Source organism: Geospiza fortis, unplaced genomic scaffold (genome assembly GCF_000277835.1).
Source record: "Geospiza fortis unplaced genomic scaffold, GeoFor_1.0 scaffold237, whole genome shotgun sequence".
NCBI lineage: Eukaryota > Metazoa > Chordata > Aves > Passeriformes > Thraupidae > Geospiza > Geospiza fortis.
Window position 1 is genome coordinate 1,855,105 of NW_005054319.1, and position 18,691 is coordinate 1,873,795.

Consider the following 18,691-nt stretch of genomic DNA (forward strand, 5'->3'; position numbering starts at 1 on the left):
ACTTCTTCCCTTTGAGATGAGCTGCCTAGAAATGAATGCAATGAAGAAAACCTACTTTGTGATTTAGTTCTTATCTGATTGCTTCTCCAAATCATATTGATCTGCTGTTGTTGTGCTGCTGGCTTGGACTTGCTGTCCAGGGTTCTGTGTCTCTGTTGGCATAGCACCTTGAAATGGTTATTTTCCCCAAGCCATATTATATCCAAGATAAATTATGGCATATTTCCCACTTGTATTTTCAATTTTCCCCATCCCTTTATATTATTTCTCTCTTGCCTAAAAGGTTTTTCCAGCCTTTTCCTGAAGTAAAATGCGTTGGAGTCTTTGCTATCCTTTTCTTCTGACTTTTATGGAGGTATTATGCTTTAAAATGCTCTTATACCCATCTAGTTAAACAGGCTCCTAGATTACTGTTGGCTTGGTGTTATAAATAAAAATATTTACACTGTGAGGGTGACCAGAGCTTGGCACAGTGTGATGGGTTGATCCAGGTACCAGGTGCCCACCAAAACCATAGAGTATTGAGCTTTGAGGGGATTCTCACTGTTCCAGGATGGGTTACTCTGTGATTCCATAGGAGTCTGTGTGAACAGGAGGCTGAACATAGATTTGACCCTCAAATTCAGGACTGGTAGCTGCTGTAAGAAAATACATTATTTTTAATGTATTTTTAAATTAAGTAATTCTTATATCTGGTTTAGAATAGGCTAGTGGTTTCCATCTAAAGGTCATCTTCATACAGAGAAAGCTAATAAATATACAGAACAGGGTAGTTTGTAATCAAAAATATTCAATCAGTCTTGAGGTGTTTTGCAGAGGTTATGCCAGTGCCTCTCCTAAATAACCTCTCTAAGGTCTTGTTTTCTAATTCTTCCCCAAGCAACTCCTGGTTCCAGCCTGCTCCATTGTACCTGCTTCAGCAGCAGTAGGGAAAAGTCTTTCCCAGGTGTCTGCAAATTTACAGTTCCCTGATGTTTCCACATGAAGCTTGGTGATCATTTCATTCGCTCTCTTCCCTTGCCTGTCCAGGCACTCCAGTTTGGGTTGGGGCTGGCATCTCCTGCAGTGTTTAATGAGTGTGTTTCATTCTCCTGTGCCAGGTCCCAGGCTTGTGTTAAAACCCTTTTCATCCTGTTTCAGCGTCTCTTCCTCAAATAATGTCATATCATCCCCAGCCCTGCACAGCAAGAGGCTGAAACTTTTTCAGTTTCCACTGAGCTCTGGGGCCAGGGAAATTTGGAACTGTTTGCTTGTTTGTTGGCAAAATAGAACTTCTGCTGTGCTGAACCCTTAGACTGTATTTTTTATTTAATTATTTCAGTGCAGTTAGCCTCCAAAGCTGAATGTTTTGCTTTTCATTGTAATAAACCGCTTGCTGTTTGTCTCTGGTTTGGATGTGGCACTCAAAAGACTCATTTCATATGTGGTGGGAAGTTGAGAGACTCCAGAGGATTTTAATGAATATTTGCTTGAAATGACATGAATCAGTTTGTAGGAAAGTTGTTTTTATTTCTTCTATTTGTTTACATTGGTTTTTTTGCTAAGCAGAGAAAGGCTGATTGCAGCCTAGCAGAGTGTTAGAAAATCAAGGATGTGGGAAGTAATAGCATTCATGTATTATGTGTGGCTTCTCTTAACTGTCTCCCAAATACCCATTTGGTTTAAAATCCTTTTTCATAAACAAAACTCTGTAAAAGATCCTTTTCTGAGTCAAGTTCCTGTTTCCCCCTAGATTATGCCAGGATAACCAAAGGTATTTCTATTCTGGTTTGAGATTCTTTACATTTCAAATTTCCCTTTTAAAAAGTAAAAAAGCTGCATTGAGATCTTTTCTCATGGAAATTCAAGAGGTTTATGTTAAAGAGCAGATTTTCTTGATGTTTTCCCACAGCATTTTGGAAGGCTGTGGGAAAAAACCTAACCCTGGACCCCAGAAATTCACAGAACATTTTCTATGAAGTTAGCTTGAAACACACACTCCTTTCAGGAGCTGTGGAGCTAAACCTCTTCTTCTGCAAAGTTAAACTGGGCAAAACTGGGTGGGTTTAGACCCTTTCTGCAGTTTCACAGCAATGGAATGGAGGCACAGTTCTGGCTGGACCATGAGATTGACATTTGGGCTGGCTCATCTTGTGGCATTCTTTGGAATAAAGATAAAATAACCTGGTTTTTCTTGAGCATGTAGACTTCAGGCTCTTTGGGACAGGACTGTCTCATGGCATGGGATGCTGATAGGACAGAACAAGACCAAATACTTACAATTCCTTCTCAATCCCATGAAAACCCTGGTGCCATATGTGATTTTTTTTTAGGGGAAGGGAGGAAAGAGTCTCATTAAACTTCCAAAATTACATCCTAGACTTAATTTCCTTTTTTTTTTCCTGTGTCTTGAAGGCTCAGCTGTCTCAGGTTCTGGAAGAAGTGGGAAACCACAAGCAGAGAGCAGAGATGGTAAGTGTTCAATTTCTGCCTTTTTTCCCCCCCTGGTTGTTTTACAGAGCAGCAATATGCAAAGTTCAGTTCATTTAAACAGTGGATCAGTTCCAAATACTCAGAAATGAACAGCAAATAAACATTGCAAAAGTTGTGTTGCTGCTGCCAGTCTTGGCACTCCCTGTCTCCATACTCACCTGGAAAACGTGTTGGACGAAATCTTGTGGTCTGTCTTCCTTTTTCTGGCAATTCCTTTTCTCCTTAGCAGTTCTAGATCAGAAGCAAGAATTTAATTTCATACTGAATTAACTCCTTTCTTTGGGGGCCTTTGATTCAGTCTCAAGTGTTCAGAGAACAGGCAGATGAGATACAAGAGAATTACCACAAACTATTTTTTTATAAAATCTATTAATTTTCTTCTGGGTTTGTCTATTTTATTGGCACTTCCCTCAAGGACCAAAAACAATAAAAGGACACAAAACCAGGTAGCAGAGAGGTTTATATTCAGTTTCTTGACTTGAATATGATTTTTTATACTCAGGAATAAATGAGGTGTCAGTGTTAAGCTATTTTGTGAACTGATATTTTTGCTAATGGATGAACTGTGGGATTCCTGCAACTTTTCCTAGTCACAAGGAAAACCTGAGCAGTATCTAAGATGCAGAGACTTATTCTGTAGATGTGATTAATTTTATTACTAATATAAAACCAAGCCTGCAGCACTGGCTAGTAAGTAGGTGCTAAACAGACATCTGTTCTAAAATCCAAACCATAAACGAGAGTGCCAACACGAGTCTTTTTAGACTTGTGCTGAGCTCTAGTAGGGCACTGAAGGGCAGGATGAGGTGCCCCTGCTGTGCTATTAATGGGTTGCCATACGTCTGTTAGGATCTTTTTTTTAAATTTGTGCCTCTTGCTGTTTCAACATCAGATTTTCCACCATGAGAGCGTTAATTGATTCCGGTTCTGGGGTGGTCTCACATTGTGGGCAAACATTTTTGTATGCCCAGCTGCTTTCTGTGGTGACACAGGCCACAGATGATACTTCCAAAGAAAACTGAATTAATCCTATTTACCAGCTGATCTCATTTTGTGCTGCCTTGTAACAGTTTCAAATTCTATACAATCAATTTGGTGTTGTGCTCACTGGATGTATCAGAGGAAAAACTTGCTGTTATGTTTTAAATGTTCTGATGTTATGGAGTTGGGTTTTTTTAACATTTAAAAGTTGGCTCATTAAGCCTGCTTTTTGACTTGTTTGCCTTCAAAAATTTCTTGTATTAAGTTGGCTAGCAGAGGGCTGGAGAAGCTGGAACTTCCAGTGTTAAAGCATTAATTGATGTTGTGCATCATCCATCAGAGGATAAAGCTGCAGTCAGTGTTCAGTGCCTATTCCCAAGGGTTTCTCAGTGGAAAACTGCTGGTCTTGTGATCTTCCAGTAACTCTTACATCGCCCTCCCATGAACAGGCTGTTTTCTGGGGTGCTTTAACCATGGATTGCAGATTGTGAGGTGTGGGCTTTATTCAGCAGCTTGAATTTATTCAGTAAATACCGGAGAATTGATTCATACAGAGAAAAAGAGATTTTTTTCCCCACCTTTTCCCCTTTTGAGGGAAAACCTGACACTATAGCTCCTTTTCACTGGTGGTTGATGTTTCTTCTGCATCCCCAGTCAGGATGGAGAAAAGTTGTTGTCACTTTGTGTCTTCTGCAGTGGTGATGGTGACTGAGGTCTGTCCCCTTTGGATGGGGCTGTTCCATAGCTGCCTGCCACAGGCTCTGTGGATATGCCACCAGCCCCACTCTCCTCCTGCCATCCAGCAAAATTCTCTTTATGTGTTTTTTTCCCCCCTCTCCAGATCAGTGTCTCACCTGATCAGAATGGCCTGATTTTTGACTCCTTTAAATTTGACACTTCAGCAAAATTATTTTCCTGGTTTGAATTGCTGGCCTCTCACCTTCCTTTTCATCCCTTTCACCTGTGAGCCTCCAGCCCCAGTTTGATGCTGAGCTGGGAATGCTGAAGGGCTTGTCCTGCTCTGGGTGCTGACAGATGTGGATATTGCTTTTCATCAGCTCTTCTGCAAACAGGCTCTGGGTGAAATGGAACAAACGCCTGTCAGGTGCAGATGCAGGCTGATGAATCCTTTGGGCTGCTTCTGGGACAAAATTCTGTGCAGGTGACACCTCTGCTGCCACCTCAAAGAGCTCTGATGGCTCTGTCACCCTCCCTGGGGCACTGGAAATGAAGAGCTGGGCTCTGGCTCCAGGGCACTGGCTGATAGCACCTCACTGAGAGAACCAAGGACTTCTTTCTATCAGTGAGGGCATCTCTGGTGCCCTGGTCAATGATTTACATAGCAATTTTTTACATAGCAATATTCATTCTTTACATAGCAATATTTAAAAGTACAATACTCATGGGATAAGTCTGATGGGATCGTGGCCTCAATAGAACAGTGTCTGCACTGCTCTCAGGGCCTCTCCTCTGAGGACAAGCTCAGGGAATTGTGTCCCCAGGGACAATGGCAGAGGAAGGGTGGTGTGTTTGTGATAAGGAGCCCTGTGCCAGACCAAAGCACAAGGTCCTGCTAGAGGAAAATGGGATGCCAGTGAAATGGAGGGGCTGTTCTCACTGCTCCAGTGCAGGGATTCTTTGCTTGTCAACTGAAAGTGAGCGAGCAACTGAAGGAACAACAAAAAAGGAAATTTAAATGTCTTCAGTTAATTGCAGTTGACAAGACAAAGGCAGTTTGACTTTCCAGTATTAATTAGCAAACCCATACTAATTAGCTTGTATAAGCACAATTCATGCCACTTTCCCTAAATGCAATTAATATTGCAACTGAAGACATCTCTGGGCTGTGCCTCTGTATCATTAACATACTGTGCCCTAATTAGACACGGCCAGTAGTGGCTGGAGAAATGAGTTTGTGATTACAACCATAAAAAACCCTCTAATATTTTATATCCTTCAGGGAACTTGAACCTAGAATTTATTTTTTGATTTAAGAAAAATTACCCTTATCATTGTGCTATGTAATTAACAATGAAACTTTGATTTTCCTCTCCCTCTAACCCTTCACTTATTTATTTTTGGGGTTTTTTTTCACAGTTTAAGTATGTTCATACTGTAAGGGAACAGTGTATGCCCATAAGACACATGAGAGTCACCACTCTTAATAGGGCTCAGGTCACTGTGCTGAGAGATTCATGGGGTTTTTCTCTCTTTTTACTTGCTAAATGTTTGTTGTTTCCTTTTTTTTTTTTTTGTATGAATGTACACTTTTCTGACAATTTGATCAGCACTGGAAGTTTTCTTTATTGGGGCTGGTGCTACAGTGTCTTTATTTGCAGGATGTGCAAGAAGGTTGCTCAGAGTTCACACAGCTCCCTGATCTGTGGTCCCAGGATCTTATTTCTCATGCTGTGTTAGTTTAGTGCTCTACTGGCCTAAAGCTGAGGGAGAGCTTCACTCACACCAAAATATTATTTGTGGAAAGTGCCTTCTTGTTTGTTATATTATTTTTCTTTCCCTCCCTGAGGGGAGGGAAACAGAAGACGTGTTTGTTTTTGTAATTTTCGTTTTCCTTTTTCATATCCCTTTATAGACACGAGGAGATTGTTTGGCTCAAGCTTGCCATCCAAGCAACAGCTCTGCTCTCTGATCTTACTCTTTCTTCCAGTCTGGTTCTGTAGCAGGGGGCATTCATGTCAAGATTTTTTGTTCTCCATCATTAATCCCTGAGGGAAATTGGCTTGGTATTAAAAAAGCATCACCTGTATTTTCATTACCCTGAGGTGCTTTGGGCGTCTTTTGGCTTTCATCTTCAAAAGACAGCTTGGCCCATGTGGGCTCTGAAATCTATAGACTGCTCTTTGGAACAAATTAAATTTCACCCTCCAGCAGATTAAAAAGGATGGATATAAGAATCAGAGGAATTGCTTAGCAGGGTGGGAGGTAAAGAAGATTTGAAGTCCAAGAATGCAGCTGTCACCAAATGAATGGCATAAATTGAGTGTCCTTATAGAGGCAATAAAGACACCTTCAAATTAATATAATCAACGCTCATTGCTTTGGGGAAAAGTGTTGGTTAACCCTTTGCAGAGAAGGGGAGACCTTTATTTAAGAGCAGCAGGTCAGCAATAGTTAAAGAGCCAATCATGTGTTCAGTCTGATGAAATCATAATGTTTAGGATTAACTTAAATGTCAGTGACTGCCTACACTGATGGTTATCAGGAGCAGAAATGGAGACAGAAATGAGAGGACATGAAGGAAATAAACTCAGAGAACACTGAGCTGGATGTTGTTGGGAGCTAGCTGTTAACTGGAAGGCAACATGGAAAAGTTATTACTATGCTTTTAATTTATAGGTAACACCAATGATAATAGGAAAAAATATGAACTTTAGTATAGGAATACCTGCCCTGGATTAATGGCCAATAGAGCTAATTTAATTCTTGTTTAAGAGTTACTGAACAGAAAGCGAGAAATACAACAGACTGAGAACAAGAACAAAAGTGGTGTTCATTAGTGGAAATGTAAATTCTCTGTATTTTCTGTAACAGGAAGGCAATTAAATGTGAGATTAGAGGGCTGAACCACAGTAGTTATAAATAAAAATGAAGCTTTGCTGGAACATCTTTAGAACCAACAGGTTGGGAGGGGCAGGAGACAACTGACTGGTGCAGGAAGTTTCCATCTATCAAAAGTGTATTACATAATTTCTGAATTGATTTAGCAGGTGACAGCAAATCTCCTTCCCATGTGACAGATTTTATCCTAACACTTTATGTGAGGCCAGCAAAGCCAAGACAGATGAGCAGTGTGGCACTCAGCTGAGCAGCAGGGTGAATAGTTTTAGTGAGGCAATCTTAGAGAAATATCCACTTCTCAAATCAGATTGAAAAGCATGAACCTGGTTATAAAGAGACAGCAAAAGAAGCTAATCCAGAATGAAATGATATAGTAACAGAAGACTGGAAGAGGACTTTTAGATCATAAAGTCCAGTCCTTCAGTAACTGACGCAAATTCAGTATATATCTCAGTCCATAAATTTATCAAGCTTGTCTTGAAACTGCTTTGGTTGTTTGCACCATTACTGTCATGGGAAGACTGCTCTGATAGCTGAAATCTTCCCAGTTGCAAGTGAAAATATATGTGCAGTTAATATCCATTTTTTTCTTGTGCTAATATTCTCCTTAAACTACAGTGACTGTTCTTCCTCCCTCATATTTATGCTGTGACATATTTATAGAGAACAATTGTTCTCTCCCAGCCTTTCATTTGTCTAGGTTAAACAAATCACGCTCTTGCAGCCTTCTCTTAAAACAGGCTCTTCAGTTTCCTCATGAATCTTGCAGCTTGCTTTAAATCTCTTCCTCTTTCCATCTCTCCTTTGAGGATGAGTAATCAGAGTGGTCACATCATTCCAGGTGATGTTCCTGCAGTAGCTTTTGCAAAAGTGTCTTCTGCAGGATCATGGAGTAGAGGCAGGAAGTTCTTCCACTTCTGTGGTGGAAGAGCTGAGCTGTATCCAGGTCATCTCCCATTTCCAGTGCCACACAGTGCTGATGTTCCTCGTCCTGATGGGATCAGTTCATCTGCCCCACTCTGTCCTCCTCTCGAGTTTCTGGCTGAGGAAGGCTCAGCTTGTAGGAGCTGTTTTGGGACTTGCACTCTGACATTTCAATTCTGTGCTGTTTCTTCTGTTTTCATGTAGTTTCCTCTTTCTGATCAGTTTATGCTCCTCTGTGGTAAAGCCTCTGTGCTCTCAGTAATTGTGTTTGTGCATTTGTATTTTTAGACCAAAGGCTTTCATTGAATTTTGTTTGTTTTGAATGTGTCTGAGACATCTTTTTCTCTATCAGGTAGTTTTAGTTTTACTTCAGCGAAGCCATTTGTTGCTTGTTTGCTTCACAGTGTTTATATCATTCTTCACTTTATTGTGTGATCCTTTAAATTCTGAATTATGAGTTGTTAGAAGAGGGGGATGATTGTGCAGGAATCATTGATGCCCTATTTTGAGTCTTCCCCTGTTTTTACTGTGGAGTTTTGGTTCTGAAGGTGGAGTGAAGCCTAGAATAGAGGGATGGGAGTGCACTTGTCCTTTCCCTTTCCCTGGCAGAGAGCTCTCAGTGCCTGTTGTAAACAACTACATTAAAACTGGTCCCTGCTATTCCCCACGGGGTAGGAATATAGTGAGCTCTGAGCTACACAGACAAGGTTATTTTTTTTCTCCCTCTCTTAGCCTGGGGAATGATGAACAGCCTCAGTTGGTGTGTTGCACCTGCTGTGTTCCCTCTTGGAAAATTCATGTTCAGCACACAGAAGCGTGGCACCATCAGAAACATCTGTGGCAGGTGACTGTGGGCAAAGCAGGGAGTGTGGAGGAATCCTTGGGATCCTGGTGGAAGGGAGCTGCCAAGCTGCTGTAAGCTGGAGATGTGATCAGCATTACACCTCTGCACGTTTCTATCTCAATGCTGTTTTAATTAGGTGAGAAGGAGAGACTTAGTGAGTCAATTCTCCTGGTTTATCTCTGTTTTAAAAATCTAGCCGGGCACATGGGATCAAATAGCACATTCCCTTCGAATTAAAAAGAAATAAACGGTCTGTTTAAAAGTCCCATTACACAAATGAACCTGCTGTTGGATCCATTAAGGTGGAAGTTTTATGGGACACGGCAGCACTGTTTGGTTTCAGCAGGATTGTTTTCATTTGCTCTTCCAATGTGATAAGAGCTGACACGGGGTTAGCACTGCCAGGAGGAAGAAGTGTGGCTGCCTGAAGAGGAGAGCTGCTTTCCTGCTGCTCTTCCCTATGGGACAGGTGCTGCCAGACCGGGGGTAAATGGTCTGACCCAGAGCTGAAGAGCAATTCCAGCTCAGATGGGACTCATGGACATTGCCCTTATTCCCAGCCCATCATTTGGGGTGGCCTCCATGCCACAGGTGTACCCCTAAAACCTGAGCTGTACTGACAGGCGTGATGATAACAGGAACAGGGACTGGAGAGGGAGAAGGGGGGAGGATTTTTCTCTTCAGTTGTTGAGCAGAGGAAAAAAGTGAGTAGATGTCCTGTTTAGAAGGTGCTGCTGCTGGAGTGGGCCTTGTCAGTGTCACTGTTGTCACTAAAATCTGAATTACACTGAGTTACTTGGTTAAATGAGCAGGGATACTATCAGGGGCTTTATTATACTAGGCACAGCCTGGAGATGTAAAAGGGTATTTAATAGAAATGCAAGAATTGTGCTTTTCCAGGCTTCATTCATCTCTACAGAACCTGTTAAGAAGTTTATGGGCTACGTCAGACTCACTTGGTTCAATTTAGCTGAGCTAAAATTTCCTGGAGAATGCAGGGGCTCTACATCATGTTCAGCACTTTGAGAAAACCAGGTGAGAGGTCTAAGATACATACAGGATTCTATCATTTCTGGTCCTTTATTCTGCCTTCCTAAAAGGCAGCTTGGAGAAGCTGTAGAAGGAACATGAAGTGCCCGTGTATGTCCAGAGAGGGAAAGGAAGAATTTGGGCTGTTGAACAATCGTGTTAGAACAGGACAAAATAATAACTGATTTACAGCTTGCTTGTAACAAGGTTGGAGACCAGTTTCTTCCTGCTTTCACAGCTCTGGGAAGCTGTGCTTGCATCAGAGGAGGACCATCCTGAGAGATCTGATGCAAGAGATCCAATTCTGTAAGCACAGCTTGTTCTGAACATGCAGGGGGATGTGAAGCTCTCCAGCTCTGGGATCTGGGGGGGCACGGAGGGCATGTTCAGAGGATGTGCCTGCAGATCAAAGGTTGCTGGATACTTCTCTTCTTGCCTGGGGCTGGCTTTGTGTATACAAAAAGGGAGATAAAGGCTTAAAAAAAAGTTTAAGTTTCAAGACTTAGTCCTTACACCGACAGCCTAATCAGCTTGTTACATCATTTGTTTTCAGTCTTTTCGTGTCTGTGTCCTTAGAAGAGCTTGTTCCCAGTGTTTCTTGCCTTTGGCTGGTGGTTGTTGGGGGTAGGTAGTAACTGTGGCAGGCTGGGGTCTATCAGGGCAGCAGAGTCCTCCAGCAGGAGCTGTAAAACCCAATTTATCCATGGAGACAAGGAGATCATAGAGCAGAATTTTTCCTATGACCTCTTGGTAAATAATGAATGGCAGAGCCCTACCTCTTTGGAATTGCTTAATTGAGGCTGACAACTCTTTGTTGTATTACAGGATCTGGCTTGTCAGGAGAATTTTAACTTATTTATGAATATTTCATTAACCTCTAAAGACTGGCTGTATAAAATCTAGCTCCTGCCAGGCCCTGTCCTGCTAATGCTGTGTTCGGTGCTAATGTCATCACTGCACATCCACTACACCTTTCCTCTGAGCTGGGCCTCAGAGTTTATTGTTGGTGGCAGCAAGAACATGTTCACCAAAGGTTAAAATGCCAGATTTGTGCTTTGGCACAAGAGTTGAACATATGGTATTTGAGAGGGAATTGCTGTTTGCCTTTCATTCTGTGACTGCTGCTGGCAACTGAAGTTCCTGCAGGCATCATCCCAGAGGCTGAAATGGGCAGAGCAGTCTTGGCAGGGCCCTGTGACCTTTGGGTTTTGGCACCAGGAGAGAGATTGCTCACTTCTTATACATTGAAAGCCCACTGCTTTTTGTCACAGGTTAATCTCAGGATGGGTAATTTAGCTAGAAAATTCAACCTGCTCTACTTAACCTGTTCTTTGGACAGGGTTTGGGGAACAAGGCTTCTTCAAGGCTCTGCAGCTTCCTTTAAAGCAGCTGGGAGGCCCTGTCAGGAGAGCTGCTGCTTTCACATAGCTGGGCCCCTTGCCCCATTCTCACATTTCCCAGCTCTGGGAGTTCAGAGAGCAGCTTTAGCAGGCAGCTCTGCTGGCCCCTGCCAAGACGTGCCAGCAAACAGTGCTCCCAGCTGTAGTGAACTGCAAAATTGGTCTGGAGCTGCAGCAGGAGAGAGAGAGCTGTTCCTAAAAGCACAGGCTGTGTGTTGTTCCATGTGAGCAAGAGAAAGAAGATTAAGTTCAAGCACTCAGTGAAGGCTCCTTTGCTCTCTTTACTTTATTAAGCAGGATTGATTCTGCTGTATTTATGTTAGAAAACAAAGAAACAAAAATGGATGTTGGATTCCTCTTTCCCCTTTGATCTTCCTAGGTGCTTGGTAACTGCATAGATTCTTCTCTAACTGTTTATTATGTGATGATTTTTCAACAAGAAAACTGATGGAGGGAGTGAGAGGTGGGATTACAAGCTCCTGTTTGATGAGAATTCTTGACTGAATGCTCAGGAAACTCCTCGAGGCTATATTTTTAGGAAACAAACTGTATTCAAACTCTGTACGCAGAAGGTATGACATCTTTGCACATTTATTTGTTGCTTTGCCTGTAAATTATAGCTGCTAGAAGACTTGATTCTAGCAAAATATGCCTATTCCTGCATGAAAGAAGTGATCTGTGTGATGCTCTTCTCAAGAGCAGACAACTCCATTGTGCCAGCACCACAGCCACACTGGGCAGGGATGTGGTACATCCAGTCTGGCACCTTGACAGGTTCCCTAAACAGGCTCTTATTCTGTGTTTTGCTGTTCTAACCAGGAGTAATGGGTAGGAGGTGTCAGCCAGTTAAGGCTAATTACTCCAGCGTTGCCTTCTCTCGGTGGACACCAGCTGTTTTGTTCTCCCTGGCTGGGAGGAGCTTTCGGTAGTAATTAAAGGAAACAGTCATCTACACGCCTGGTGGAAGTGGTGGAGCAAGGCTGATAACAGCAGAGAGCTCTGAGCTGAATGAACATGGAAATTAGGTGATCTTTCTTCAGAATGAGCTGTTGGAGCAAAGAGAGGGGGTTTGGATGTGGAGCTGTCAAAGGTGTTTCGCTGTCAAGCAGTGGCAGTGAGGTCTCAGCAGTGCCTGTGAGCGTGGGCAGGACAGGCTGAGAGGAAGAGATTCCTTGTCTGCTCCTTTCTTGGAGTGAGGGCTGAAATGTGTAATTATACTTGAATAAACTCATAGGTTTAAATTAACATCTTCAGTTCCCCTGCTCTGTGTGTCTCTTGTACAAGATGTTTGCTCTTCTTCCCCATGAACTTTCCAGGTTTGTTAATTTTGAGCTCTGAGCCAGCTTCCATCCATCCGAAATATTAGTAGTGCTTATTTCCAAAGCCACATCCTGCACCCATCCCAGGTTAGTAAAAATAAATAAATACAGCACCAAGGAAGGTGGGTGAATGGGAGTGATGGGCATCTGGTGGTGTTGGGATGTGAGAAGACACTTGAGAGGGGCAGGAGTCAGGGAGCAAAGGTGCACTGTAGGTGTTTAAGGAAGAGTTTGTTGGATGGGCTGTGCAGGAGGAGTCTGGGCTTTGGGGGTGTGATGTGATGGTGATTCCTTCTTCACGTGCTTGCAGCAGGGCAGGCAGCTCAGGTTTGGGCCATTTGGGGACCCATGTGGTGCTGGCCTTACTTTGCAGAACAAAGTTTCCTGCCATACCCAGTCCTGCTGTGATTAGGTATGGAAATCACAGAGTGGCTGGTTTAAATGGGCTGTCTGTGCATTTGTCCTCTTGTTCCTTTGCAGCGGGGCTGAGTTCAGCTCGCTGAGCCTGTCTGGAGTTTCCCCAAGTTGTGCTGGTGCCACACAATGTGGAGGGGAGGTGTTGGAAGGCAAGCTGCAGGCTGCCTGAGCACTGGGAATCAGAGGGGAGAGAGGTGAATGCTCGTTAAGGCTCCCTTGGGGTAGATGAATTAGTTAATGACTGTGCTGTGCTTTGAAAATGCAAATGCTGTGTCAGAGCTAAGTCTGATTATAATAATCAATCTTCCTTTGGAGAGGGTGCTGGGTATGAGGAAGGGGGAGAGTGATGAGACTGGGGCTGAATTTTTAGCTCTCAAATCTGCATTTCTCTGCTGTTCTTAAGGAACTCAATGTTGCCTGAGAGGTCAGCAGAGCTGAGGAGGGGCAAAAGGTGGGTTTGGAGAGGGATCATCCTGGCAAGCACCAGTGGGCCTTGGCAGGCTGAAGTGAATTTTGTAATTTTGTCCCTTATGATTGCCCTGGCTGGAAAGGGAGAGGGTTGTCATCTGCTCCTGTGTGTGAGCTACCCCTGCTAATGGGAAAGACAGAAACTGCCTCATAAGCAGGGTCCTCCAGGGATGGGGGAGAGGGGAGGGTGGCTGCTGCAGACGTCCAGCCCTGACAGCTCCTTCTCCCCTGGCACTCCATTCGTTTGTAGCAAGCGTTCCCAGTAATTACACCTCTTAATTTAGGAGAGCGAGTGGGAGAAAGGAATATAAATTTGTGTATTAACTTTAGAGATTGGAAATAGGGCAAGTGATCCTTCTCTCTGGGAGATTATATTTGGAAATGAAATAGAATGACATTTGGTATAAACTTGAAAAATTGCTCTCTTTTTACTGCAACAGGAGGAGAAAAGCCACAGTCCAGACTGTATTGGAGAGAAGCAGAAGTCAGCATATGTCCATTTCCCAGTGTGTGTGTATCAACAATAATATATATGCATGAGTACATGTTTAGGAAAGTGTTTGCTGAGAGGTTGCTCCTAGCCCTGACTTCTCAGTGATAAAAGCACAGCAAGTTTGTTACAGATGGTGGAGCCCCTAGAGAATGGTGACTGTGATCCAGCCAGCCTTCATCTTCCAAGAGAAAAAAAAAACATATTTTTTTTCTTCAGCCAAGTGGGAGATGGGTACTTCCAAACCACTTTTTGTTGAATATCTAATTTTCTTTGGCTTTATTGCTTTTGTTTCACAATGGCATCAAGGTTTAATTTTCCCAAGAAAATGTACCAACTCGTCCTGGGCTGCTTAGCCTGTTTCCAAATGGCAGGCAATATTTCGTTTTACAAGTACTGTCCTATTTTTTGAAGAAGAGTAAAGTTCACTAGGAAATTTGGTAAGGCTTAGTTCTCCCTCTGTGTTCTTCTCTGCAGATGTTTTGGGGGAGCAGCCCTTTGGAATGCCAGTGGGATGGGCATATGGAAGAGGTGGTGGTGCTTTTACTGAGCAGAATGATCTCTGAAGTGCTCAGCATGGTGTCTTACTTTGCTGTGGTATTGCTGGACACCCAAATTAAACTCACTGGTGTTTCTTGTACATTGGATTTTTGATGCCACATTTATATGCCTGTAGACAACACCAAGCTTGCTGTGCTGCCTTGTGGGAAGAGGCAGAGAAGCTCCTTAGTCTGCTGCATCCAATGGAGAGAAGCACAGATGGCACCACTGCCATGTCAAGGTGCTGGTTTGCCTGTTTTCAGACCCCAGAGCGTGGGTCACACGCGGGGTCCCCTTTCTCTGTTCTTGTCTATTTTAGCATACACTCTTCCTTTCCAAGTCTGCTTGGTGTTCATACATTTTAAATATTTATGTACTGAAATAGCTCCTTGAATTGTGTTGAGACTTGTAGTCCAACACAACCTCTCAATTCACCTTTCCACGCTGGCTCTGTGCAATTCAGTTCCCATTTATCTCTGCTGTTCAAAATCAGCTCTTTTGCTGAGGAAGGCCTTTCAAAGGATGTTGCATCAGCCCATTGTTAAATAAACCTTTAGACATCTATAATGGATTCAGCATTTCCTGCTTTTTACAGTTCCAAAAATGCTGAATGACGTGCAGACACACTTCATCAGGATAAGATTGCTGTATCAGCCCCTCACTAAAATGCACTCATTATTCAAATAATAACTGTATGTCTCCAGCATGTGTTCTGTGAAATGTGTGTACATGATGTGGGCGAGTAAACCAGCCCCCATATTTTTTTTTTTCAACATGCAAATCCTACTTTGGCAGTGCGTTGAAATACTTTAGATTTTGAGTCCTTTACTACCCAAAATGAGTCACCTGAACAGAGATTTGATCATTCTTTTGGGCAGGATGTTTAAAACTTTCAGAAGTTTGTAAATGTGGTTTTCAAGGCTGACTGATCTGACCTGTGATAAGACTCATTCTGAAGATGGGGTGTGGACAGCAGTGGTCAGTGGGAGGCTCTGGGAAAGCTTTGCTCCATTAATGCTGAAACCTGCTGGAGTTGAGTTGAGTTGAGTTGAGTTGAGTTGAGTTGAGTTGAGTTGAGGAACAACAGGTCCATGGCATTGTAGAGACTCAGGGTGCTGGCTTGGAGGGGACAAATATGGGTCAGAAATGACAAATGCCAGAAATACACCAAGAAAATCAACTCTCTAAAGTTCTGTTTCTTCTAGCTGTCAGGAGATGAATTTATAATTTTGTTTTTCCTGTCATCTCATATGTCTTTAAAGAATTGCTACAGAAGAGAGAAGCAGTGAGGAGCATATTTCTTACCCTGCTGTGGGTGTTTGCTATGTCATTAACACTTGGAGGAGAACCACCTTCTTGGAATCTTGTCCAGGCAGGTTTAAAAGTAAGGCTGAAAGAAGAATGATATTTCGTATAATTAAAGATGAGATGAAAATGCATCCATGTTCTTCCTTCCTCTCTTTCTCCTTTGGTAAATAATGATGGAAGTACTTATTTTGGAAAAATTATTTGCACTTCATCTTTTGGGACACTTGCATATTTCTGACAATGGACATTCTAAAATTAGTCTATATCCTGTATGTGTCCTGATCACTCTTTATTGAGAGTAATAAAGCTGTGCTGGAATTCATGCTTAAGAATTGAAAGAGATAAAATAGTTCAGGATAAATGGGATTACTTTAGGTTGAGAACAAGGGGCGCCAGTATATTTTGAGAGGAGAACAACACATCCTCAAAATACTAAGTACCTGTTCATGTGTTTTATTCATCCATGGGCTCTGATATTACTTATTATTCTGCCTTATCATAAAAACATTAGGTAGCTTTAAAAACTATTAAAATAGCAAGTTGCTAATGTGTTCTCTAGGGTGGGAATATCACTGGGGGTCTGATCCTGGGTGATATAATCCCTGAAGCTCCTGCAGGTGAGGTAGGTCCTTAGGTCCCTCTTGTGCATCTTTCAGGACAAGAAGTGCAATGCTGTATTTTCACAGCAATGTTCCCTGTCTTCTCTCAATGCCAGTTAAAAGATCAAGGCTGACCTGGGTCGTTTGGTATGGAATGGGGGAATGCAGCAGTGAGCTGTAATTTGAGCAGCCCTTTTCCCCTCTCTGCTTGGCAATGACTTCTACTAGTTTAATGTATTCAAAGCAATAAAAGTTTAACTCAGCCAGTCACATAAAATTATTGATAAAAATTGGAAGAGTTTAGTCAGGAATAGTGAGTTGGTTCAAAAAGCATAAAATGCCTGCTGAAAGTGGCATCTGGTGAACAAGAGACTAGGCCTGGAAATTAATTTAGGAAAAGGGATGTGATGGGAATTAGGCAGAGGAAGCAGCAGGAGGGGTTTGGCTCTTCCTTTCCTTATGGTTTCTTGAGTCTGTTCTTTGACACAGGTACTGAGTACAAGTGGACAGGAAGGGACAAACTGCCCCTGTGGTGAATTATTTCATGCTCATCAACCATTCCCAGAGCTATCCTGAGGCTGTCTCAAAGGGAATGATCTTGGAAGGCTCCTCACCTCTTGGGCTTTATCAACAGATTCCTTATTTTTAGCCATTCTCTTCATTCTTGTTTTGTTTTGCTGCTTGCACTCTATTGCCTTCAGAAAAGCAGAATTGAGTCCCAGGAGTAATCCACTCCATCTCATCTCAATTAACTGTTTTTTTCCTGGAAAAGGCATTAATAACATAATAATAAATAGCATTTTTAATATCTGAATATGTTAACGTCTTTGAGATTGGCAGTAAGGGATGTTTTCCTAATGACTGCTAGGGATGAAACCTAGAAACAACACATTTTGAATGAAATATTTAATACCTTAATTGTTTTACTTCCTTATTTTATAAACAATTAGTGAGCTCTGAATGGCAATAATTTCCTGTGGCACAAAATGATGTCTTGACCTGAACTTTAAATTTTCCAGTAGTTTTAGTCCTAGTTCTGGGAAGCAGGTCTGTGTCAACATCTCACTCCTCGAGCCAGTTTCGTCTTTAGTGAAATCACTGTGTCCTCCTGTCCCTTCTCACCTCAGGCACATCAGATTTTCAGTCCAGGGAGTCTTGGTGCTTGCAAATTGGGAGGACATAAAAATGAGATGGAATGCCCTTACAGCCCATGTGCCCTTTCCTCCTCATTCTCCTTCAGCAGCTTATTCTTAGAAACCCAGCGGAATCTCATCCTGAGCGTACCTGGCACTAATTTGTCACTGCTGTGTATTGAGTGAGATGCTTCTCACAAGCTCCCACAAGCTCACGTGTGTTCACTCTCCCATCTCCTTTTCCTGTCACAGACTCTGTTTTTTGTGTGCAGCCACCACAAGAGCCCCCAGATCCCAAGAGCAGATTCCTCACCCATCTCTGAGGAATGTCCCCCTTGTCCCCTGAGAAGGTGGCAGTGATTTATCTGTGTGGGTCAGCAGGTACCACGTGGGCTTGAGGCTCTTGAGCCCTCTTAGCCGGTGATAAATAACTCACCAGCCCTTCCATCCTCAAGTGCTGCCCTCTCTCAGGCCAGAAAGCATCCTCAAACTCCTAACAGCAAACACATCCAGGCTTCAGCAGACATGGGAAACAGGAGGCATAATGAGTGTTTTCCTGCTAGAAGTAGGTTGGAATTCAAGCCTACTCCTCATCCCAGTACCTTTTATTCACATTCCTGGAATTATCTGGTGTGCTTGCTTTATCCCCAGCCATCTGTGATGGGCTGAGCTGGGAGAGATAAGCTCAGTAATCAGAAAATTGAGGGAAGCATTTCTGGCTGTGATAATCTTATCAGGCAGCTAATATGCATTAACATTTGTACAGCCTGATGATGCAGGTGGGCCTTTGCTTATTTTTTATTCCTAGATGTTTCTTGACAGGCAGGGGGAGAATGCAGGGCTTTTTGGGGTGTCAGGGGGAATTAGCTTAAACCATTTTTTGGTGCTTTCTTCTGCTCTGTTCCTTTGGTGTCAGAAGGAGGTGGGAGCATAATCCAACCATCTATTATTTGTCCTTTCCTGCCAGCAGCACTGCCATGCTCTGCCTGTCTTTTCTGGTAAGTATGGAAGGGGAAAGAGGCAGCATGTCAGAACTTCAGTTCTGTCTAAGCAATGTGACTGCCCGTGACAAGATGCTCCTTTTTCTTGTAAAATTGGGGAGTTTCTGCAAAAAGCTTGCAGAAGTTTTCCCTTGCAATGTGATTTTGCTCTACAAGTCTAATCTGTGCTGTTGCAGGGAGTGGTGTA

At 42.8% G+C, this 18,691-nt stretch overlaps 1 protein-coding gene across 4 annotated transcripts in view; it reads left to right on the top strand.

Annotated features, from left to right (window-relative positions):
• The window catches only part of MAD1L1 (mitotic arrest deficient 1 like 1), a 352,753-nt gene that overhangs the window by 167,921 nt on the left and 166,141 nt on the right, over positions 1-18,691 (top strand). For all 4 annotated transcript variants that reach the window (XM_005420353.3, XM_031056543.1, XM_031056546.1 and 1 more), the window contains one exon: positions 2,395-2,451. In XM_005420353.3, the coding sequence (XP_005420410.1) occupies positions 2,395-2,451 (57 nt within the window). The remainder of the gene's footprint in view (positions 1-2,394; positions 2,452-18,691) is intronic.